General features: G+C 38.4%; 1 protein-coding gene across 1 annotated transcript in view; it reads left to right on the forward strand.

Annotated features, from left to right (window-relative positions):
• Lancl3 (LanC like family member 3) overlaps positions 1–25,739 on the forward strand; it is a 100,682-nt gene extending 74,943 nt beyond the window's left edge. The window contains exons 2-5 of the mRNA XM_077107445.1: positions 4,172–4,295; positions 8,888–9,085; positions 17,169–17,376; positions 25,580–25,739. Of these exons, the coding sequence (XP_076963560.1) occupies positions 4,172–4,295; positions 8,888–9,085; positions 17,169–17,376; positions 25,580–25,739 (690 nt within the window). The remainder of the gene's footprint in view (positions 1–4,171; positions 4,296–8,887; positions 9,086–17,168; positions 17,377–25,579) is intronic.
• The last annotated feature ends 723 nt before the right edge of the window (positions 25,740–26,462 follow it).

Below are 26,462 nucleotides of genomic sequence, written 5' to 3' on the forward strand. Positions count from 1 at the left end.
GTGCCCAAAGAAAATTGATATGCTCACTAGACCACCTCTCAGAATAACCTATATAAGCCCAGGCTCTTTCTTTGTTTAGGGGCTCATTTTCCACGAGGAAAGTGGGTCCCACCATGGCATCATTTCATCCCTGCATCCCCTGCTCCTAAGTGAAACTTTGTTCCTGAATAAAGTGCTGAGCTGATTTGTGAAGTTTGTATTCATCCCAGTCTTTTTGTGCTAACAGCATCAGTATGTAGGTATTTGGTGCCTAGAAAAAGAAACATCGTTTGCCACTTCTGAAGGACTGTGGGTAGGACACTTGTCTCAGGAAGGGGTCAGTGGTGAGGCCAGCTTTCTGTGGCTTGGTCCATTTTATTCATTTCCTTAATGAAGGTCAACTCTCCTCTGCATGGAGGTGGTTCAGGAAGGACCAAGAAACATACTTGTGCTTTATTGCTGTGTGAGTTCTTCATACTTAGGGGTCAGCCTAATAGAACTAGTTTACAGGGTCAGGTATAACAATGAAACTGTTTAAACCAAAGCACCATAGATTGGCTTTGTATTTTTGAGATATCTTAATTTAGTTTAATTCAGTACCAAAAAAAAAAGTTCTAAAGAACCTAATCTATCCAAAATATCAACAAATGGATAGACACAGGAGATGGGATTGGGGTTTGTTTTGGCAAAGGGAGCTGGCCTCTGCCATCCACAGTCACTTTTAATTTCCAGGAAATGCCACTCTCTCATTCAGAGTGAGAATGAGACCTCAGAGTGTGTGAAAACAGGGAGGCCATCTTCTTGAAGGGAGTGGATGTGCTCATGCGCGACTTCCTGTGGGCTCTGAACAGGAAATGGAGGGATGTTTGAGAAAGCAGACAAATAAGCAAACAAGATCCAGCCCCTACCCCTAGGTCTCATCTCCTTTTTTCTTTCTGTACCATTTGTTCAGGAGGGAAAAGAGGGGCACATTTCTTCTCAATGTTCCCCACACACAGACTTTTAATGAGCACTATTTTCTGTTCTTATTCACTGATCAATAAACTCAAGGGTAGGTCTTGTCTGTTCCCAGAGATAAAGAACTGCATGCATAACTGGTCTCTATCCACCCGAACAAGCACCGGTTTCTCTTTGTTTTTCACAGTGTTTCTGAGAGATAAGAGGAAACCACCCAGACATGATGCATGACCAGAGGAGGTTTTGAAATAATATTTTATAAACTCATTCCGCATTCTGAGCAGTGCTTCAGGGATGGAGAGAATTGGGGAGGGCACCACATAATAACAAGTTGATTTTTTTTTCTGGATTAAACATAAGCAGGCAAACACACGAACATGGAAAACATATGAATAAATGTTCAATTGAGGAAAGAACAAGCCAATTTTCAGTTATAGGCATGAAAGTCAAATAGAATTTTAGTAATGCAAATGAGTACATCCCGAAAATTCGGTGACTGTTTCCTACTACAAACACTGCCTCTGTCATATGGATTCAAAATCAATATCAGCCAGGCAGGACCTGCATATGGTGGAAGAGGAAGCTATCTGCCCAGAAAAATATGGGATGGAGCCAGGATAGAATCCTATTAAGTGAATGTCCTTCAAGGCTCTGGCAGGTTTCTACGAGGTTATACAAGATGGAAGGGTTGATTTGAAATTAATGATGCAAGATTTTAAGTAGGGTAAGACTAAATGTAAGATGAGATGGTGCTGATGAAAGCACAGTGAATAAGTGTTTTCAATAGCAAATGAAAATTTGTTAGGAATTTAAATGAGCAAAGGTAGGAAATTGTTTGGGAGAAATTTGCTGTTGGGCTAAAGAAAGACTTGGGATTGATTCGACTTGACAGTGAGGATATATAGGAAGCTAGTATCTTCAAGAATGGTAAGCAAAAGAAGAAAAAAACAATGTTAGCAAACGGGATGTGAAGGTGCATGCATCTAATCCCAGTGACTAGGGAGGCTGAGGCAAAGGATCACAAGTTTGAGGCCAGACTCAGCAACTTAGTGAAGCCCTAAGCAACTTAGTGAGGCCCTGTCTCAAAGTAAAAATCTTTTAAAAAGGCTGGTTATGTGGCTCACTGAATTCAATCCCTGGTACCAAAAATAATAAGAAGAAGAATGGTAGGTGGAAACCATGACATACTTCTTTCTGAGCAGAAGAAAACTGAGGAGAAAAATAAAATGCTGGTTGAAGTTGAGCAATATTTTCATTGTCCATGTTAAATACCATACATTATTGTTTCTTTCCATCTCTAGGTTTATGAACTTTAATTCCTCTGTTTTAGACATTTATCTATATTTCATCTCCATCAGGGGATAGTGAGTTCCATGTATATGTGTGTGTGTGTGTGTGTGTGTGTGTGTGTGTGTGTGTGTGTTGGCAGTGGGAGGGTAATGTGTCCCCTGCTTTCTACAACATCCCCATAATACTTAGGATGGGGTCTTATTAGAAGAATACTAGATCAATAAAAGTAGTTGGAAGAATTAATTAATCATTTCCTCTTCAAGTAATTTTTTTCCCAATCAAGTGGTATATTTGAAGACCAAAAAACTTGGATATTTTACCCCTTTAATAATAGGTAAATTAGAAAAGCAAATTATGACTTAAATCATTAGGGTCTTATTTTAAAAGGAATTGGTAGTTCTAATGCCACATTTCAAGTAGGAAATGAGATGTGTGCGTCTTAGGAGAGAGACCACAATCCAATAGACTTTTCCTTGATGCCAGATTCATTCAATCAAGCTGAACTGTAGGTGATTTTTTTGTCTTTCTGCTTAATCTGATTAGTACCTTTCTTATGTGAGTCTGACTTTGGGGAAGGTTGATTTCATGAGAGTAAGGATATTCTCCATCATGCTCATTGTTGTATTACCAATATCAAGAATAGGCTTTTGGGAAATAGAGTAGGGGCTGAAGAAATATTTGTGGGCTGAACATGGAGGTGCACATCTGTAATCCCAGTGACTCAGGAAGCTGAAGCAAGAGGATTGCAAGTTGGAGGCCAGCCTGAGAAACTTAATTCAGCCCTAAACAACTTGGCAGGACCTTGTCTCAAAATTAAAAATCAAATCAAAATGGCTGGGGATGCAGCTTAGTGGTAAAGTACCCCTGGGTTCAATCCCCAGCACCAATAAAGAATGAATGAATGAATGAATAAATAAATAAATAATGAATGAATGATCATGGAAAGAGGGAAGGAGAGAAAGGATCAAGGAAAGAAGATGTGGGAGGCATCTGCTTTTTATACCAATTAATCTGGCACCTACTTATTCACTCATCAGTTGCCAACAGTCCCCTCATGTTCTGTGTTAGATACAAAATGATGAGATGTCACAGTCTGCTCTCAAAAACCCAGTCATCTAGTGGGAGAGACCTAACACAGCAGGTGGTAAGTGCTTCACCAGAGCAAGAGGCCTGGTGATATGGGAGCTTGCCAAAGGGAGCGTCCAATCTGCCCGTGAGGAAGGGCAGGACACAGAGCACAGTACAATCCTGAGCAGAATCTTAATGAACTCCATGATGCTTCGAAGACTTGAGAACATTTTAACCTCCATAGTCCTAAAACTGGCTAGATGGAAACAAAAAGTGGAGAGCTGCAGGTCCTCGCATTTTAGCCATTTTCTATTCCATCCTTTTGATGTTAGAAGTTATTTTGCCTTGGCACCTTTTGGCTCTGGTTTCACTCAGGGAATGCAAATGGCTGCAGTGAGTCTGTCATGCAGCAGCTTGTCATGGAATCATAGCTTTATAATCACAGTGGTCCAAATGACATAAATTGAAGGCCTGATGTCTGGGCTAGACCTGAACCATACTGTATCCAGGAGGAACAGCTTTGTTAAGCATGATCCATTAACACCACCGTTTGTTCTTTTCTGAGCAAATTCTTGTTCCTGTGACGAGGATTAATGATATAACAGCCATCGGGTGGTCTTTGCATTTTCTAACAGCCTACAGAGTAAAGGTGTGTGTTTTCCATCAAAACAGCAAGTTTTCTGAAGAAGGTAGATACACTTAACCTCAAAAGGAGAATCACTGGTTAAAAAGTAAATAAGTTGTAATGGTCTGAGTTTATTTAGGCATAGGAAAGACTTTGGGGGTATGATGATGGACTTCTGAAGCAAGAAAATCTAACGTCTGAGGGGGGAAAAGGATCCTGCTTTGACTTCTGCTTTTTGATTTCCTTACTCAGGTGCTGACCCCAGCACAGATCAAATCAATTTGCCAGGCAATTCTGGACTCTGGGAAGCAATATGCTACGAAGAAGAGGAAACCATTCCCCCTGATGTATTCTTACTATGGAACCGAGTACTTGGGTGAGTGAGGATGTTGGCACAGGCCTGTGTAGGATAGAGGGAGTCTCTAATGTTGACACTGGATATTTTTGTTTTTGCCATAGGCTATCACAAGATTCATTAACAAGAAATACTTAAAAATGTCATTTAAAAGCAAATGTCCTACCCAAAGGACTTTAAAAAATCAGCATACTATAATGACATGGCCACATCAATATTTAGAGCAGCTCAATTCACAATAGCTAAGCTATGGAACCAACCTAGGTGCCATTCAACAGATGAATGGATAAATAATGATATATACACACAATGGAATATTACTCAGCCATCAAGAAGGATGAAATTATGCCATTTGCCAGTAAATGGATGGAACTGGAGACTAATTGAAATAAGCCAATCCCCCAAAAAACCAAAGGCCAAATGTTCTCTGTGATATGTGGATGCTAACTCATAATAAGAGAGGGTGAAGAGGAGAATAGAAGTTCATTAGATTAGTTAGACAAAGGGGAATCAAGAGAAGGGAAGGGGGGTGGGAATAGGAAAACAGTAGAATCAATCGACATAACTTTCCTATGTTCATATATGAATACATGACCAGTGTGACTCCACATCATGTTCAACCACAACAATGAGAAGTTATACTCTATGTATGTATAATAAGTCAAAATATATTCTACTGTAATGTTTACCTAAAAAAATAAAAATAAAAAAGCAAATATCAATGAATATTACCAACTACAACTTAATATTTGCTTTGATAGTTTGCCTGAAGCTATTTTAACAATTACTTTCATCCTAGATTCAAAGGCTCTTCAGCGTTTTTTTTTTTTTTTTTTTTTTTGAGACAAGGTCTCGCTACATTGCCCAGGCTGGCCTCAAACTCCTGGGCTCAAAAGATCTTCTCAGCCAGTCATGGTGGCACATGCCTGTAATCCCAGCAGCTCAGGAGGCTGAGGCAGGAGGATCATGGGTTCAAAGCCAACCTCAGCAAAACTGAGGCACTTAAGCAACTGAGTGAGACCCTGTCTCTAAATAAAATACAAAATAGGGCTAGGGATGTGGTTTAGTGGTGGAGTGCCCCTGAGTTCAAGTTCAATCCCAGGTGTGCCCCCCCACACACACACAATCTTTGTTATTAATTTTTTGGAAACAAAGTTTCATTGCAGTCACTAATTTATGTAGATATTAAAAATTTACATATAACTTACAAAAATTACAATGAATTGACTTAATTTTATTGTTTGCTTATTTGATTTGTTAATAAGTAAATTTATGTGTGTGTTGATATGTATACTTGTGTAATATATTTATATAATTTGAAATTTTTAGTACTCATTGGTTAATAACAGACTACTGAATTGCAGGGAGTAATTTTGAACTCTGAGACACCTAAGGAGTAAATTAATTACTCCCCTTTAGAGTTCTTGCACTCCTGAGCAAGATTTGTAAGGTAGACCACCAGCCTCTTTCTCCAGACTCAAGCTTTATCTCTTCCCTCCAGGTTCTGTGCATCATAGTCTCTCGCATAGAAAATGTCCTCATATTTTTATACCTTTTACGTGTTCCTTTTGCCTAGAACACTACACTTCCTCCAACCTCTTCATCTACCTGTAATATACAGACTTCAAGACTCTGCACCAACGTCATGAGATCTCCTGAGGTATTTTCTCTGCCTCAGGAGAAAGGGGTGTTGAAAAACATTCTGGAAAAACATTCACATGTTTCATGTTTTCCCCTGAAGCAAACTGGGTAACATCATGTCACCCTGCCCACACTTTTATTGGAGAGCCTCATCACATTACACTTAATTAGTGGCTTACCAGTCCAACTGCCTTAACGGGCTTTGTGCCTTTTTTGGATAGGGACTTACTTTTGTTTATCTTTGTGATCCCTAGACCTCTGCCACAGAGCCTGCGCATACCAAGGATACCCAAATGAATAAATGAATGACTAATGAACCACTTTAATGAGAGCTGTCTCAAGAAAACCTTTAAGTTCCTAAGTTTGCCTGCAATGAGACCCCAAGACACAAGGATTTGAGTATAAAAGGTTTATTTGAAAGATGATTCCAGAAAGCATAGATAGACGAGTGAGGAAATGAGACAGGGGAGAGAAAGAAGCAACTGAGTGTGTAATAATGAGCAACTGTGGACAACTGAGGCTCAGTTCCCTTGGGGATTCTTAGAGACTGTATAGAGCAGGCCTCTGAAATTGTCTCACTGCAGAGTTGAGGAAACTGCTATTCATCCACCAACTCCCTACTTTATTGGTCAGCTGCTCCAGATGTGTTAATTCCCTAGTATTTCTGCCCTGTTCCCCGTGAGCTGGGCATACCCCTGTGGCCAGAAAAGGTCTCAGGCAGAATGATAGGTGTATCAAGTAGGAAGGGGAGGCAGGTGCACTTGAATGGAGAGTCACTGGCAGTGTCTGTTCTAGTCCCCTGATAGAGCTATTCCTTTCAGTTTTGAGATTTTTGGTTTTTAGAGAAATTAGCATTCTGGCCCTTGACATAGAGAGCACAAACCAATTCCCATCGAATGCATAAACATTTTCCTGAAAAGGAAACTTTTTCGTAACAATTCCAAATCCAGTGAAAGAAAGGTACTTTGAAACTTCATGACCAAATATTTTTGTTTTCTTTTGTTTTGTTTTGCTACCAGGGATTGAACCCAGGGGCGCTTAACCACTGAGCCACATCCCCAGACCTTTTTATTTTTAATTTACATGCTTATTTTCTTATTTAGAGATCGGGTCACACTGAGTTGCTTAGGGCCTTGCTAATTTGTAGAGACTGACTTTGAACTCACAATTCTCCTGCCTCAGCCTCCTGAACCACTGGAATTACAGGCATGTGCCACCACAGCATGACCAAATTTTAAGAGCAACAGAATTTTTGACAAGATACAACTATAAGAATGTTTCTGGGGCTGGGGATAAAGCTCAGTTGGTAAAGTGCTTGCCTGATGCACAAGGCCCTGGGTTCAATTCTCAGCACTGCCGGGGGTGAGGGGCTGTTTCTGGAAAGTTCCAAGTATGTAAAGTGGAAGATGCCTGAATACAAAGAAAAAGTTTTATAATTAGAGAATTGAGTTTTAATAGCAAGTTCTTGGAATATATTAACCCCAGTACCACTAGTTAAGACTCTATAAATTCAGAATGAGTGAAAACTTCTACAGGGACTGGGCTGCCTTCTCCCTTTGTTAAGCTAAATCCTTTTCCAAACATAGGTTCAGGCCTTTGCTAATTCAGTATCCTCTGTTAGACCTGTCAGGAATTTAAGATTTTTGTTCAGATGACACCATCTGTGCAAAACCTTCAGCGCCCCCTTCAACCCTGAGGCCACATTAAGCTCTCCTTCCTGGGTTCCCTTTTAGCTCCTTGTGTTAGTCAAAGTTCTCCAGAGAGATGGATTGTATATATCACTTGAGCTAATTCCTTTTAATAATTTGTGGAAAGGAATTGGCTCAAGAGGTTATGGAAGCTGAAAAAGGCAGTGTTGTAAATTATAGTCTATGTCCAAAGGGAAAAGATTAATGTCCCAGCTGGAGAATTCTTTGTCAGCCTTAATGTTCCATTCAGGCCTTCAGTGAATTGGATGAGGCCCACCCACACTGAAGAGGGAAATCTGCCTTACTTGATCTATAGATTCAAATATTATTTTCATTCAAGAACACTCTCACAGACACACCCAGAAATAATTTTTAACCAAATATTGGGCCAACATGTGACCCAGTTAAGTTGCCACATAATATTAATCGTCACACTCCTGATACACACCTATCATGGAGCACTTAACACCTCATGTTCTAATTATTTGCAAACCTGATTCTCTCATTGGATTAGATGAGGAGGTCTTCAAGGGTAGGGACAAACATTCATCTCTCTATCCCAGGACAAGACATTGCTTAATACACAAGTATAAAATGTAAAGAATTAAATAAGTTAAGGCTAATTAATAACATCTACCAAAAAAAAAAGATTTATACTGCTTTGTTCACTGATTTATTCTCAGCACCTAGAAGAGTGTCTGGTGCATAGTAGATGCTTAACACTTAGGCAATGAATAAGTGAATGTTCAGGATACTTAGACCAAATTGTGGTCAAGTACTTTAGGAGTATTTTTGTAAAGGCTATTGATATGTTAATTATAGTTTTTAAAAAAATCTCTGAAGTAAGATAGTCAACAATTTTTATTCTTTTTCTGAAATTTTTTTATTGGTGCATTATAGTGGTACAGAATGATGGGATTTGTTGCTACCTCTGCAAACAACAAACTTTTTCTATGAAGAATTGGATAGTAAATATTTTAGGCTTTGGGGGTCATATGATCTCTGTCACAAATACAACTCTGCTGTCCTAACACAAAAATAGCCATAGACAATATGAAGTGAATGGCTCTGGCTGTGTTACAATAAAACTTTATTTATAAAAACAGGCAGTGGGCTAGATTTGGCCTGCAGACCACAGTTTGTCAGCAGCCTAGTTATTCAGCAACTCAATTGTTACAGTACTGTATGTTCTTTCAAGTAATATTACGTGTGTGTGTGTGTGTGTGTGTGTGTGATCTCTCCTCCCTATTATATAGATAAATTGTACTTTGTTTGTCCACACAGGGGCAGCTCATGGCCTGTCATCCATTCTGCAAATGCTTCTTTCTTACCATGAGCACCTCAAGCCTGCAGATCGGGAGCTGGTGTGGCAGAGTGTGGACTTCCTCATGGAACAGGAACAGAATTGCAACTGGCCACCTGAGCTCGGCGAGACTATCGAGAGAGAGAATGAGTTGGTCCACTGGTGCCACGGTGCTCCAGGTCTCGAACACACTGTTTTCTGGACACATGGCCTTTCATCTAGTGTAGCCAGAGGGAAATTCCTTTTCTAAGACATGAGGGTATTGCTCATTAGGTCGTTATTATGCAAGATAAAAAAGGCAAAAATGAAAATTTTCAAAACCAAAATTGTCTTCATCTCTAAAAGAAGTCTGGAAATAATTCTGTATTTAAAAAAAAATTATAATGAACCAGGCTTGGTGGTGCCTGCCTGTATCCCAGCAGCTCAGGAGACTGAGGCAGGAGGATCACGAGTTCAAAGCCAGCCTCAGCAAAGGCAAGGCACTAAACAACTCAGTGAGCCCCTGTCTCTAAATAAAATACAAAATAGGGCTGGTGATGGGGCTCAATGGTTGAGTTCCCTGGGTTCAATCCCCTGTACCCCCCTCCAAAATAATTATAATGCGTATTTCTTTATATATACTGTTAAACTGGCACTGTCCAATAGGAGTATACTATGAGCCACACATGTAATTTACATTTTCAGGGGATTTGATTATAACTCAATGGTAAAGTACATGCCTAACTGGCTGAAGGTTCTGGGTTCAATCACCAGTGCCACTAAAAAAAAAAAAGAAAAATTAGTAGCCCTATATAAAAATGTAGAAAAAAATGAGTACAATTCATTTTAATGGTATATATCATATAATCCAATATGCCCCAAGTGTTATCATTTCAACAGGCAACCAATTTAAAAATTGAGATAATTTACATTTTTAAAAATATTGAATCTTTAAAATCCAGTGTCTATTTTACATTTACATCACATGTTAATTCAGACCAGCCACATTTCAAAAACTCAATGGCAACCGGGTACACTGGTACACACCTATAACCCCAGTGGCTCAGGAGGCTGAGGCAAGATGATCACCAGTTCAAAGCCAGCCTCAGCAATTTGGCAAAGCCCTAAACAACTTACTGACCCTGTCTCAAAATAAAAAATAAAAAGGGCTGGGAAGGTGGTTCAGTGGTTAAGTGCCCCTGGGTTCGATCCCTGGCACCAAAACAAAACAAAAACTCACTAGCTGTATTAAACATGCAGATCTAGAGCCTGGCAGCTCATACTGTGGCCCTGGCCTAGTAGCATGGACAACTGAAAGCTTGTTAGAAATCCAGAATCTCAGTCTCCACCCCCCTGAATCAGAATATGCATTTTAACAGTACCCTTAGTCAATTTGTGTGAATCTTTAAGATGCATGTTTTAGAATTCTTTTTCAAATGAGGAGTCTAGTAGTACCTAATAAAAAGTCTTAAGAAATGAAAAGCCATCCCTATTGAATGTTGCGGAATTGAGTCTATAAACTTTTCAGATCCCATTACCTACCTCCTCTAACCACCTTTTAAAAATCCCATTACACTTCTAATTAGGCCTTTGGAGATAGGGCAAATTGAAGTAAGTTAAGTTCAAATAAATCAATTAATTTTGGTAAGTTGACCAGGGAAGAGAATAAAATACACAAAATTTTTAGATTACAAGTGCATTTAATTTTCAAGGCTATACTTCAATCACGAGCACAGCTTTAGACTATATTTGCTTTCTCTTTATGTTGTTACCTGATTGTTACCTCCTTTCCCCCCTTATTTTCTTTCTTTAATTCAACTGTAATTCCATTTTTCCTTGATATAGTTTGAGTTGATGAAAAATAAGTCACAACATATTGCCATATTTCCTCTGCCTGCAACGTTTACCTATGGAAGGAAATTCAAAGTGTGTGCTTATATCAGTACCAGGATATTGTACATTATGTCCATGCTAACTCTTGCCAACTCTAATTTGTGCCTATTTCTTCTCACTGTGACCTTTTTGGGAAAAAAAAGCATAGCAGTTATTTACAACCCTGGAAATTATATTTCTTCTTGTTATGCTCAATACCTCCATTTCCCATTCCCCTTAATCATTCTCAATGATGGTCTCTGGATCTCCTCCAACCATCCCAGGATCCTTGAATTTTGGAGATGACCCAAATTAAATACAAAATATTTTAAAAGGACTCAATGTGCTAGTAACAGCCTTTAATAGAGTGGGAAGATAATCTACTAAAATGAGTGAGTGAGCCAGTTAATTGATACAGGTGTCTTGAAGGGCAGTTATTCCATCCTTTCTGTACCAGATACCATCTGTCTCTGCAAATCATGGACCGTAGCAGGACAGCATAGGATTCATCACATTGGGGACCTTATTTATCCTTCTTTATCATTTATATTAGGTATCTTGAGAAGATTAAGCATAGTTTTCAATGCAAGGTCATTTAATCCCTGTACTCACTGGACTGCCCAAAACAAATCAGTTCACAAATGAAAAAAAACAAAAATAAAATGGGGCCCATTATTTTTGCCAATCCCCACTCCCACCCACAGGGCACTGCTCTTCCTTTTAAGAGATGCTCTACAAACAGCCTCAAGAGTGATTAGAAATCTGATAAGTGCAAGTCAAAGATGATCAAGGTCTAGCTGAAGTTGGCAACAGTCAATTCCCCCTGAATTTTCAAATAGGAAATAGCTAGAAAAATAATTTCATTTGTTTGAGGGAAAAAATTTCATAGTAGATTTATGAATAGCACAGATGGTTTGGAGCAGCAGACAAATTCTGTGATGAAAAACCTGCCAGAGATAATCCACAAGGTGGAACTTCATTAATGCTACGTTATCGTTCCCTTTGTTTGTTATTGACTTTCCTTTGACTCACCTCTACAGGTGACAGCCCTAGTTATCATTTATGCAATGTAGAAATAGTTCTTGACTCCAGGTTAATAACTCTGGGTTCTAACTGTAGCTCCAACACTAACCAGCTAGGTGACCTTGAAAAAAGTCATTCTGTTTCATCTGTGAAATGAATTTGTTAAGAAGGAGTTGTGAAACTCAATCTTTTTATCACCATGGGCCCCTTTTCTCCTTGGACCCTTGCCATTTCTGAGGGATATGTCCCTGATGCTTTATAAACACCCACATTTATAAATACCTACAGCGGCATAGAGCTTTTTCTCACTAAATGCAATAAAGTATTGCAGGAAGGTTATATGACCCTTTCACAGCTTTGATGACTCTGAAATACAGGACGAAAGCCATTTGCAAAATCATTAAAACAAATGCTGAGGCTAAAATAAACTCCCAACTGCATCAGGTTACATCATTACTGTGGTGACACTGACATTGCATTTCCTGTACTCTGTGAGTGAAACACAGGTGCAGGCATTTTCTAAAAACCCATTTCATGAAGGCAATGGGGTAGGTGACTTTGAAAGTGGGTGTGTGTGTGTGTGTGTGTGTGTGTGTGTGTGTGTGAATGCACGTGCATGTGTGTGTGTGTATGATTCTGAGAATTGAACTCAGGACCTCATGTAGGCTTGATAAGCACTCTCCCATTGAGGTATATCCCCCATGCCCAAGTAGGTGACTTTATTAATAAAGAACACAGCTTTTGAAACACAGGCTGTCACTAAGCTTTGTAGTGCCTCAGCAACATTATACATCCCAGAATAGACCTGAGTGCTGATTATCCCGTGTGTTGAAACAACATGCCCTAAATGCAGTTGTCACAAGTCTCTGCTGGACCCCATGTTTACAAAGATTGTTTCTCAAACCATCTTTATTAAGTGATAACCAGGTCCTTTCCCCAGTTGTATTTGGCAAAGACATAATTGTTTCTGACTTTGGTTTCTGATCAATTCACACTGATTAGTGTTCCCATGAAGAACTTACATGGTTCCCACCAAAAATCAAACTCAACATTCATTCTTTTTTCTTTCTTTCTTTCTTTCTTTTTTGAACCAGGAATTGAATCCAGGGACACTTTACCAGTAAGCCACATCCCCAGCCCATTTTGTATTTTATTTTGAGACAGGGTCTTACTAAATTGCTTGGGGCCTCACTAATTTGATGAGGGTGGCTTTGAACTCACAATCCTCCTTCCTCAGCCTCCCCAGCCACTGCCATTACAGGTATGCACCATGGTGCCCAGCCCTTCCTTTTAGATTAAGTAGCCTTATCATGGATTCCATTAGGTCAGGTTAAGAGCCAATAGATTTAGAAGTTTTTCAAGGTTCCTTCCATGTACCATTCTGTGATCCAGGTCCTTTCATTCCTCTGGCTGGAAACACAGGATCAATACCTCTTAAGCTGTCTGGGGGTAATGGCCTGGTATAGCAATTACATCGTCTCAGCCCTTCTTTCTTATGCATCTCTCATCTATGACTCAGCTCTGTCAGCCTCTGCTGGGGTGAGAAATGAGGCATCATGGGGTCAACCCACATTTATGGATCCCTTGCCATGTGCCAAAACACCATGCCACAGATGATGGGACCAGAAATGAGTAAGATACAGTTCCTGTCCTTGGGTGGTTTGTACTGTTAGGGGAGGCACATGTAGAAGTAGATCATTTTAGTCCTATTCTGTATGTGCTAAGATTTGTATAGGGAGCGATGGGAGGGATTCCTGGTGCTGCCTCCAGGCTCAGAAAAGGCTTCCTGGAAGAGGTTATGCCTGCAGTAAGTTAGGCCGAGAAAGAAGGGAAGCTTGTTCCAAGAGTGAACAAGGCTGGCATGCAGAGTCACAGAAATGCTGTGGGTAGTTCGGTTTGTACTGAAATGAAAAGCCTCAAGCAGAGAGTGGAGGAGAGGAGGGGAAGAGAGCAGGAATGGATCACAAAGGGCTTTCTGTGCCATACTGAACCCCCTCACCCCCACCCTCCCGGTTACAGGGAACTACCTAGCTTGGCCATGGCTGGAACACCTTACTACATGCTCTTTGCTGGACATCTGGATGCAGAGCCTGCTCTTGCGAGGAACCTAGAAGCAGCAGGGAAGTAGGACAGGGGAAAGGAGAAAAGCCAGCGGGGGGCATGGCCCACCCGGAGACCAGCTTCTCCCTGATCTCATGGGAAGTTAAGAAGCACAGATTATATCAAAACTCTGGTTTTGTCTTGAGGCAATGGAGGTGACCTTTTGTGCCCCTATATGATTAAAATCAGTTGTGGGATGGGTGCAGAACATAGCCTTCCATTTGGCTGTGGGCAAATCTCCCAAGAAGGGGGCAGCTGTGAGCTTTAGTAGAAGCCAGTTCTCACAAGAACTGGGAGACGGGGCAAAGCAAGGTAAAGTGGATCTGGTATGGGCACCAACAGCATTGGGTATACCTAACACATACCTCCCCAATCCTCAGTACTCAGATTGGGTGTGTCACTCTTTCTAGTAGGCCTTTCCTACCATCTACTGTGAGTTAGGGGCCCTCCTGTGTGCACCTCTATTTCTTCACACATAGCCTAATTAATTCCTCCAGTTAAGTTGTAAATGCCATGAAGGTAGGGCCTTTTCAAAACCTGTGCTTGGCATATACTAGATGCTCAATTAATATCTAAACTGTGAGGTGACTCTTGTTAGCTTTATTTTTATCTTTCTGCCAGCATAATTAGCTCTGAGCCATTCCATTGCCCTGCAAGCCCTTCCTGAGAACACTACAGGGACCTTGCGTCTATAAGAATGAACAGACCATTAGGCAAAAATAAAAACCAACCAATTCACAACAAAAGCACTTCCAGTAGTTCTGTATTGCCCACAGGATGCAGTTCAAACTGCTTAACTGGACTTATCAAGCCATCTTTAATCTGAGCCCAATCTATTCTACTCCCCTGGCCTGTCATTTAGGACACTGCCCCCTGGCTTTCATGTGGCTTATACTTCCTGGTTCTGCTTCTTTGCTTTTATCATCTTGCTCTCCCTGCCTTGCTTTGAGCCTGGAATTAACTACGCATACTACAAGCCCTAGAAGCCTTACTCCATTGCAGGCCTCCCCCATCGGTCCCCCTCAGGAAACTTCCATCTTTCTGATCCCTCCGGTATCATTGACACTATCAATCATTTTATGTCCCATCAGCATTGTGAACTGCATATCTTATTACATATCAATCATGTTTACATATTTTTATCTCCTTTTTTTAGACAGTGCTTTCCTGAAGGGCAGGAGTCAGGTTTAGCATTTATTTTCTATCATCCAGGGCCAGAATTAGTTACATAATTTGGGGAACCCCAGTGCAAAATGAAAATGCAGGCTCTTTATTAGGAAAAAAAAAAACTATTGAGAATTTCAAGGCAGTAACAGCAGAGCATTAAATTCACCATGGGACCCTTTAAGGGGTGTGGCCTATGGGCACACCCACATTGCAGACAGATGGCATGCCCAGGAAGAGGGCCTTACTTAGACCTATGCATATAAGAGATAGTCACTGACCTCTTTCAAATGGATGAATGTATAATTAAATAATTAAATAAGTTCAGTTCTTTTAAAAATCATCCTTTAGTTTGTGAAGGTGTTTGTTCTTAAAACTGAAGGAAAATGTTGTGGGTAAACCCTGTCAGTCCTTGGTTGACTAGAAAGCATCCATTGAGCAAAGATTCTGTTGCTATATGTAAATGTTAATCACAAGGAGGGTTTCAGGATTCATTTTAAGAGCATAAAATAATGGCTGTCACATGAATATAAAATGAACATATATTGCTAGGAATTGAACCCAGGGGGCACTTAACCAAAATTTTGCTACATCAAAATTGTGCTACATCACCAGCCCTTTTCATTTTTATTTCAAGACAGGGTCTTGCTAAGGTGCTTAGGGCCTTGCTAAGTTGTGAGGCTGTCCTGAACTTGTGTTCCTCCTGCCTCAGCCTCCTGAGTCATTGGGATGACAAGTGTGTGTCACCAAGCCCGGTATATCAATCATTTCATTTAACTCCTTAATGAATGAGAGAACCAGAAAGGCATTAACAGCTGGTTCAAAGGAAAGTCCAAAGAGCAGATATATTTATAGCCCATTAGGAATGCAAAAATGTATTTGCTTCATAGATGGAAAACTGGCTTCTCCTGTAGAGGTGGAGAGAAATCAGGTCAACTTCTACTGGCAGAATGTAAGCTTCTAGGGATAGGAATTATATGCATTACTATCAGTTTTCTACAAGGTAATTTCTATCTCTACAGAGTTATAAAATAGCCTGTTCAAAGAAATGAAAGGCAGAGATCACCCTGATGGATGAGCTAGTTAAGATATCTAGCTTTTCTTGTTTTATAATATAACTGTGTGTGTGTGTGTGTATGTGTGTGTGTGTGCACGTGCGTGCGCACGCTGCTGCTGCTGCTACTGCTGGAGGTTGAACCCAGGGTCTCTGACATGCTAAGCAAGTACTACCACTGAACTATACCCCCGGCCTTTACCCACTTTTTATCTAGGGTGCAGGTAGGCTATGCAGAAGGAAGAATGGTCAATAACACAATTACTAACCTCCTCTCTGAATATAAGCACCCAGAATTTGGAACCTGGGGGAAAACATTTCTATTAATAGCTGTTGCTTCTCTTGTTTCTGTTCCTGCCTTTGATACTACCTTTGTTGACAAGTTTTGAAGGAACATTTCTTTCCTTTGAACAATAAAGTTGGGAAGGTCTCAGATCACAGCTGGAGTAGAAGTCTTGGCTTAGGTTTTTTGTGAGCTTGTTATTCTTGGAAAGACTCCCAGTTTTGCTCTTAAGAAAAAGTTTACCGTTGTAAGTACTTAAACATTGCATATTTTGACCTTCTATGGGTGAGCTGTATAAATAGCGCTTCTAAATAGCCAGATGTGCATAATGCCTATCAGAGTACATGCATCATTAAATATTAAGCCATTTGTAAATTAAGTCATGGATTTGATCAATTGATTTGGCTTCGATTAAAACATTGCTCTTTCTCTAGGGACCAACCCTACAATATAATTTTTAAAACTTAAGCTAAATTCCACAAGGGGGAAAAAGAAGACTCCCTTAAAGAGCATTCTATAGCCTTGCTACTCAAAGTGCGGACCCTGGAAGGATGCTTGTTATAAATGCAGTATCTCAGGTAAAGGATGTAGTTTAGTAATAGAACGCTTGCCTAGCATGCTTGAGACACTGGGTTCCATCCCTAACATAGAAGAAAGAGAGATGCAGTATCTCAGACCTACTGTGTTAGAATCTGTGTGGTGATTTGTAAAGCTTTTATATTGGAGAAGTTCTGCTCTATAGCATAAGCTCTGAAAGTCACCTCTCATGTCTTTGATGTTTTCACAGGAATTGCCTATCTGTTTGCCAAAGCTTATCTGGTTTCCAAGAAACCACAGTACCTGGACACATGTATCCGTTGTGGGGAGCTCACATGGCAGAAGGGCCTGCTGAAGAAGGGACCGGGGATTTGCCATGGTGTCGCTGGCAGTGCCTACGTGTTCCTGCTGCTGTACCGGCTGACTGGAAACTCAAAATATATCTACCGTGCCCAAAGGTCGGCCATTCTTCTTATGTTTTTTTTTTTTTTAATTTTAATCTTTTTAATTTTCTGAATAGGTGACACAGTCACATAGTTTAAAAAGTACAAAAAGAATTACATCAACACTGCCCTCCAGCCATTTAATTGACTTCCCTGACACTATTATCATTTTCTTGGTTATCTGTCCAAGGACATTCTGTGTACATGTAAGCAAATGGGAGTATATGTAAAATTTTGTCCCTTTTTTTATTTTGTACAAATGATAGTGCCTTGCTATCTTACTAAACATCCTAAATCAATACATCAAGAACTTCTTCAATCATTTTGTTAAATATTTTATTGTCATTAAAATAAAAATATTTATTTGGATTGTTTCCAGTATTTTGCACTATAAATAGTGCTATGATGAATAACCTTGTACACAGGAAAATCATTTAAAACAATGCCAATCACCTAATAATTGCAATGTAAATATTCACTGTTATTACTACAATTTGAGTTTTATCTTTCCAGACTTTTTGCATGCATAAACAAGTGTGTGTTATTTTTTGTGTGTATTGTATTATTTTGCATGCATATGGGTATATCTCAAAGGTAAATTCCTAGAAGTGGAGTTACTGGACCAAAAGACGAGTGTATTTTGAATTTTGACAGATAATGCTAAGTTGTTCTTTATAGTTTATTCCCTGAAAGCCTGATAAAGATGAAACATCCCTTGTATAACGGACAACATTGCTTTAATAAAAGTAAGCCCTTACTGATAAACTGAGTAAATTGGACCAAGGAGTCTGTGAATGAAGTATAAATAACCTGATAGAAAATATAAGTAGAGACTTCCCTTAATGCCAAGTAGCATGAAACTGGCATTCCCTTCGAGGGACTTGGAGCAGTCTATGTCCATAAGTTGTTATAAAAGGTACTGATTTTCTGTGTATCACTTAGATCTTCTAAGCCAGGGAGCCTTTCACCCCCACTCATGTGGTCTGATACCCTTGCATCTGAGCTGTCACTTGGTGGAAGTTCAGGAATAGCCCGGTACTTCTGTGAGCATTTCCATCAGAGGAATGCACCTGATGATTATCATTTTGGCTGTGTGACCTTTAACTAGACATTTAACTTGCCCTGTGCTCCTCAGCCACAACATGTGGGAAACAGTGCCTTGTGCATGCAAGGTAAGCACTCTACCAACTGAACTATATCCCCAGTCCCTGGGAAAGGTGTTTTTAAACATAACACAAAGTCCAGGAATCTTAAAAGAAAGATGGACAACTTTAACAAGAAAAAATTCTTAAAATTTGGGTATGATGAAAGACCATGAACAAAGTTGAAAGAGAAATGATAAAGTAAAAATATATTTACAGCACATGGACAGAGTTACAATCTTTACTATATCTTTACTACCCAATACAATCAGCAGTATTGGGTAGTTTATTTATTTATTTTGGAGGAGGTGGGGGTACCAGAGATTGAACTCAGAGGTACTCAGCCACTGAGCCATGTCCCCAGCCCTATTTTGTATTTTATTTAGAGACAGGGTCTCACTAAGTTACTTAGCACCTCGCTTTTGCTGAGGCTGGCTTTGAACTCACGATTCTCCTGCCTCAGCCTCCAGAGCTGCTGGGAATATAAGCATGTGCCATTGTGCCCGGCTAGCAGAATTGGGTAGTTTAAATGAGTTAACCTGTGAAACTTATATAAAGCAATGCCTGGCACATAGTAACTGCAATTAAGTATTCCACCATTGTTATTACTACAAAATTGAGTTTTATCCTTCCAGACTTTCATCTGTGCATAAATGTATGCTTATATATCTGGGAGTATGTGTTTTTTTTTTTCTTGTGTGTGTGTGTGTGTATATTATTTTTGGTGCTGAGAATAGCACCCAGGACTTTGTATAATAAGCACACACTCTGTCACTAAACTATAGTCTCAGCCCTATGTATATTTTAGTAGGCTCCTGCTGTTACATACGTACAACAATAGTATACATATTGCTTTCAACTTATAATTTTAAATGAACAATTTTTTAAAAATATCTTTAGTTGTATACGGACATGATACCTTTATTTTGTTTATTTTTATGTGGTGTTAGGAATTGAACCCAGTGCTTCACACGTGCTAGGCAAGTGCTCTACCACTGAGCCACAACCCCAGCACCTAAATGAACAATTTTTCAGGGACATATTTCGTTTCATTTTGCATAGATCTAGCTCATTGCTTTAACTAACTATATTGTTATTTATGATTGATATACCATAATTAATTTAACCAATCTCTAAATGTACAATCTTTACTAATACAAACAAAATTGCCCCAAATATTCAATATATACATTTCTGTGCACTTGTGTATGCATTTCTATAGGAGAAATTTTAGAATTGAAATCATTAGTTCCCTAAGTATTTCTTGATCTATAACTAGCCTATCTTTATTCTTTCCCCATTTTTTCCTATTGCAATGCTTATAGTAAAGACTGTAACTCTCAATGTGCTATAAATATTTTTTTTTACTTTATCATTTCTCTTTCAACTTTGTTCATGGTCTTTCATCATACCAAAGTTTTAAGTATTTTTGTTGTTAAAGTTGTCCATCTTTCGTTTAAGACTCCTGAACTTTGTGTTATGATTGAAAACACCTTTCCCAGGGGCTGGGGATATAGCTCAATTGGTAGATGCATGCCTCACATGTATAAAGCCCCCGTGTGATCACCAGCACCACACACACACACACACACACACACAAAAAAAAAAAAAAAGCAGCAAAATAATACCTTTCCTATTCCAAGATTCCAAAGGATTAACTTACAGTGATATTAGTACCTTTATGGTTTTATTACCTCACATTAATATTTTTATTTAGCTAGAACTTACTTTTTAAATTGCTTTTGTTTTTTAAAAACATGACAGTAGAATGCATCACAATTCTTATTACATATATAGAACACAATTTTTTCATATCTCTGTATATAAAGTATGTTCACACCAATTCATGTCTTCATACATGTACTTTGGATAATGATGTCCATCACATTCCACCACCATTGCTAACCCCCTGCCCCCTCCATTCCCTTCCCACCCTAGAACTTACTTTTAAAAAATGGTGTTAATAAAAATAAATAAATAAATAAAAAATAAAAAAAAATTTAAAAAATGGTGTTAAATGGGTATCTATCTTTGTTGACTGAAAAGCAGAATTTTCCAATAGTATCTGTTGATCAATTACCCTCATCATTTAAAATTTGAAATTACACTTTGATCATAAACTGAATGTATATAAATATATGGTTTTGTTTCTGAACTTTGTTTTGTCCCATTTATCTAGTTCAACATTTCATTACTTATTATTTTTAAGTTTTCTTAACTGCTCTCCCTCATTTATTCTTCAAATGTATTTTAGAATCAATTTGTCAAATTTAGTGTGGCAGGATGGTACATGGAGCTTCAAACAGAGGACTTACATATTTAGTATTTCTCCTTCAGAGCACACATGCAAATATCATAAAGGATATTTTATGTTTTGCTATTTTTTTTTTTTTGGTACCAGGGATTGAATCCAGGGGTGCTTAATCACTGAGCCATATCCCCAACCCCATTTTTATGTTTTACTTTGAGACAAGGTCTTGCTAAATTGTTTAGAGCCTTTTTTCTAAGTTGCTGAGGCTGGCTTTGAACTCTTGATCTTCCTGCCTCAGCCTTCCAAGTGGATGTATGCCACCGCACCCAGCTTTTATGTTTTATTTTAATATTGAATATTGGATAAATTGGCACTGGACTTTTCTGGGGAAAAAAGACCTGAATGACTTTTACTCAAAAAGCTAGGTGCCAGGAGATCAATGTGGAAAGTAAGCACTACAGGTGGAGGAAATTAAAACTTGAAGGGATTTGAGGTGAAGTGTACCTGGCATCTTAATGGAATCACAGGGAAGGCACTGTGGTGGAGAGAACCAGGAGAAAGCCAGGAGATGAGATCAGAGAGTTTGTAGAGAGGCTAGTTCCCTTGGACCTTTCACTCATACCTTGGCCTTTACTCTGAGTCATATGGAAATCCATTGGATTACCTTGAATAAAGGAGTGTCATAAACTAACACAATATTCATTATATGAAGTGAATATAAAGAATATAAAGATGATAAGACAGAAAGCATCCCTAAAAAGAAAAAAAAATCAGCATAAAAGCAAGGATATTTGAACAAATAGACTAGGACAATTTGTTTTGTTGGATTCTTTTGATTATGATTTTAGTTTTTTTTTTATTGTTTTGTATTGGAGATTGAACCCTGGGATGCCTTACCACTGAGCTACACCCCTGGACCTATTTATTTATTTGTTTATTTTAAGACAGGGTCTCACTAAGCTGCTTAGGGCCTTACTAAGTTGCTGAGGCTGGTTTTGAACATGAGATCCTCCTGCCTCAACCTCCCAAGCTGCTGGGATTGCAGGAGTGCACCACCACGCCCAGCCTATCTCTTTTTTATGATAGTGAATATATTTCTACAAAACTATCAGTTCATTGGATTTTTCAAATTTTTTTACATAGAGCTTCAATCGTATAGTTCTGTAATATTTTTAATTTCCCATATCTGTGGTTTTATTCCCTTTCTCATTCCGAGTGCTTTTCCTTCTTGATCAGACACACCACCATTTTTTTTCTATCTTATTCGTCCTTTCAAGGAACTCGTTCTTGGTTTTGTTTATTAATTCTGTTTTTCTCTTTTGCTTCCTACTTTATTACTTTCTGTCTGTATTTTGGTTTCCTCCTGTTTTTTTTTTTTTTTTTTTTTCTATTTTGTTATTTTCTAGAGTTTAAAAATCCTTAATTAGATAATCTTCCATCTTCCTATTATTAATAATAATAACTCATTGATCTAAGAATTTTTCTCTTTGTTCAGATTTGGTCATAATTAGTAGGTTTTGGTATGTAATGTTCTCAATCTCATTCTTTTCAGCTTCATAATTGCCATTCTGACTTCTGTTTTGACTGAGAATGTTTCAGAAAAATGAATTTGTTAATTTGATTTCTGCATCATTGGGTAGATTTTTGAAACCATCTTTTCACTTTCATATCAACAACATTTTCCAGAAATGTTAATGCACGATTATGTAAAAACAGTGGAATTGCTGCTCTTATATGTTGCTAGTTCTCTTATGAATTGTTGCATGGCATTTAGAAAATGTTTTGAAAAGCAGAGAAAATGATTTTCATATTATTTTTAAGTAACAAATACAGAATATTAAGTGATAATCACTTTAATACTGTGTAGTATTATAATAAATAAATGAGTGCTTGGGAGAAAAGGTCAGAAGAGGGAATAAATTTAACTGGGTTTCTTTTATTGTGTGAGGTAAGTTTTCTCTGTTATACAAATATTCTGCTACAATACAGTTATGTGAAAAAATAATATTTCCCATTTATCCAATTTTTGCTATATGCTCAGAAACTAATATATGATATCTTTAATCTCTTCAGAAAATTCTGTGCCACTAGACAATTTCAGTATTTTAAGGTTAAATTTAAGAAATGTGCATATCTGCTGGACGCGCTATAATCCCAGCGGCTCAGGAGGCTGAGGCAGGAGGATCACAAGTTCAAAGCCAGGTTTCAGCAAAAACCAAGGCCCTGAGCAACTCAGTGAGACACTATCTCTAAATAAAATGCAAAATAGGGCTGGGGATGGGCCCCTGAGTTCAATCCCTGGTACCAAAAAAAAAAAAAAAGGAGGGGGGAGGCGGGGGAAGAGGGATGCATATCTATCTCAAATTTGTATATCTATCTCAACTCCAAAGCTTTTTCCTTCTCTTTCTACTATACCAGGTGTTCTTAGCCTGGAGTTTGTAAACTTATTTAAGAAAAAGATTACATCTTAAACTGAAATTAATGATTTCTTTCCATCAGAATATAGACAATAAGTCACAGAATTATCAGCAGTAGCTGCAATTCTGCAACCAACAGAAATACTAGATATTCTCATATTAAGCCATTTTGCTCTATGATCCCAGATATGGAACACCTATAAAAATTTAAATTGGACAACAAGTATACCACTTATGGTAACTTTGAAATAATTGTAGTTTTAGAGGTGGGTTCTTTTGAGAAAAGTAATAGATGATTGATTATAATGTTTGATTATATATGTATGTGTGTGTACAAATACATATGCTATACATATATGTATACATACATCTACATATTTGTTTACATATATACACAAACACATATATGTTATGTATAAGGCATAGATAATTATTTCCAACCCATTTTATTGTACCTATGCCAATTTCATTGAAATAGTTACAGAATTGAAGACTTGGGACTTAATGGGTTAAACTGCTCTTATTACAGATATTGTGAAATAGATTTTATTCTCATCACTACTTAGAAATGTCAGAAATTATTAAACCCCCTACTAGATCTTGTTGTTTAATATTTTAATGAAGAATACATATGTTATTGTATTACAGCTTTGGTTTGGTTTTACTTTTTTTTACTTGGACTTAGGGTGTAGCTCAGTGGTAGAGCATGCACTTAGTATGCACCAGGCCCTGGGTTTGATTCCCAGCACACACAGACACACACACAAAAAGGAAAGATGAAAAAAGAAGATAAATATTTCACTTATGGTGTTTTTAATAATATTAATTTTCTTTGTAATCTTATGTATTTTATTTTATGCATTTGAAAGCTTTTTTGAGACATTCAGACTGCCAAATGATCCATAGCACTAAAAAGATGAAGACCCTCTCCAAAACTATACCACAATGCCACTTTATTATATAACCATAAATTTTGAATTAATTCTTAAGGATGCCTTATTATTCTACTTGTTTAGAATGTAAAATTCCATTTAAAATTGTTGCATAGTCAAGAAAGCAGTTGATAGAAAAATTGTACCAGACAGAAATGCAGTGCTCCCTGCTGATTTATTTTAAGCTACCATCCATAATTCCAAGAGCTCTAAAAAGATAAAATAAGTAATTACTCTTCATAGGACCCCTGGTGTAGTAGCAATAATGTAAATTTATGGCAATATCAGCTCTCAGGTCTTACCAAGCTGTGCGTTCCAGCCTCTGAATTGTTGATTATTTTTGTTGATGAGAATGAGTAGAGAAGGTCAGTAAAATAAATAAATGAATGAATAAATAACATAGATGACAGCATTTTAAAAGCTGTAAATTGCTAGCTGGGCATGGTGTCACATGCCTGTAATTCCAGCAACCCAGGAGGCTGAGGTAGGAGGAACACAAGTTCGAGGCCCTAAGCAACTTCGTGAGACCCTGTGTCAAAATAAAAAAAAAAAAATTAAAAAGGCTGGGGATGTAGCTCAGTGGTAAGGCACCCCTGGATTCAATCACCAACACCAAAAAAGAAAAAAGAAAGTTAAAGCTCTAAATTGCTTTTTAAAATGTTGTTTGCTATCCATAATCTGAATAGAATTTGTGGCAAATATAAGCAAAAGAAAAAAGGTCCTTTGTAGAGAATTTAGAGGCCAGTGGCTTTTTTAATGGGGGTGTCTTAAACATAATCTGTCTTATAGCTGAGTCTGCTATTGATGTCATCATTATAAAAGGTTGCTTGCCTTTCCCCATTCATCTTCTTCCTTTGTTTGCCCAAAGCACAGATTGTATAAAATCTTGCCCATTTATTTTCACAGTCTCTTCTCTCTGTCACACATAAATGAATCCTAGCTCAGAAATAATATGCCTGCAGAAACAGCATATTTACTTGTTTTTAACAGAACAGCAATATATCAGTTTGCTTCTATTGAAGATAAATAAAAGTAGGTCAGTTTATCTGTCTTCTTTGCTTTTAATTATTGGATGACAGACGGAACGAAATCCTCAGAAAACACCAAAGTACTTTACTTTGCAGACTCTGAAAATAGTTGGATTTGCTTGCCAACACAATCTGTTGTGAAACATAAAACAATTATATAACAGATCCTCTTAATTTTTTTAGAGAAAATGTCTTTCTTAAAATACTTAATTACATAACTCTGGAAAGAGAATGATGTGGCAATGCCAGCCTCAACAACTTAGCAAGGAGACCCTGTCTCAAAATCAAGGCGGCTGGGGATGTGGCACAGTGGTAAAGTGCCATTGGGTTCAATGGCCTGTACCAAACAAAACAAAACTTTTAATTCAGCAGAAGAGGAGGAAGAAGGCAAGGCCAATATGGAAACACTGATGTTGTAACTGTTCATATTTTCTTCTTCTCCTCTTAGGTTTGCTCAATTCTTATTTACCGAGGAATTCAAGGCCGGGTCACGGGTCCTTGAAAGCATATACAGCTTGTATGAAGGCTTCTCCGGGACCGTGTGCTTTCTGATCGACCTGCTGCAGCCCAATCAGGCTGAATTCCCTCTCTTCAGCGTCTTTGTTTAAAAGGTTCCATCTCCCATTGTGGCCCTGCAGAAGTCCCCTGAGATTTCCTGAGCCTGCCGAGGCAGTTTCCACATAAGCCACATTCAATGGTATCATGACCATGAGCCTTAACATTGCCGCCGCGGGAACGATGGGAGCAGGAGGGGAAGGTAGCCTGGTAGCAGACTGGAGAGAACCTACAAAATAAGACACCACAACTCATCTAAAAACTGTAGCGAATGTATGTTTCAGGGAGTGGATGTAAAACCAGAGATCAGAGAGAAAGGGGAAAAGAAATGATCTGTTTTTCAGTTGATAACACAAGAACCAAAACAGAGAGGGGCCCTATGGCAATAAAATGCTAGTACTTTCCCAATTGGAGAGAGAATCTGGCCCTCTGTGGGTGTTTTCCACCCCTAAATTCAGAAATACAGACAATCAAAACTTAATTTGCCCCAGTGAAAACTGCTGGCAGGGATGAAATGTCAGGATGAAGGACAAAAAAAAAAAAAAAAAAACCCTTTGATTGTCCTAAGCCTTTACTTATTGAAATTCATGATTTTTACTGAATGGAGATATTTGCATATGAATATTTTTTAATCATTGCCCTGGGCACTTTAAAGACATCATACCATAACTTAAACACTGAAGTTCCACATTTCCTTAGGCCTTAGAATATCTCTTTTCCTAGTTCCTTTTTCTTTCCTAAAGTTCAATTAGAATAGTAAAATTCAGGCAGGGCTG

Source organism: Callospermophilus lateralis, chromosome X, assembly GCF_048772815.1.
Source record: "Callospermophilus lateralis isolate mCalLat2 chromosome X, mCalLat2.hap1, whole genome shotgun sequence".
Taxonomy (NCBI): domain Eukaryota; kingdom Metazoa; phylum Chordata; class Mammalia; order Rodentia; family Sciuridae; genus Callospermophilus; species Callospermophilus lateralis.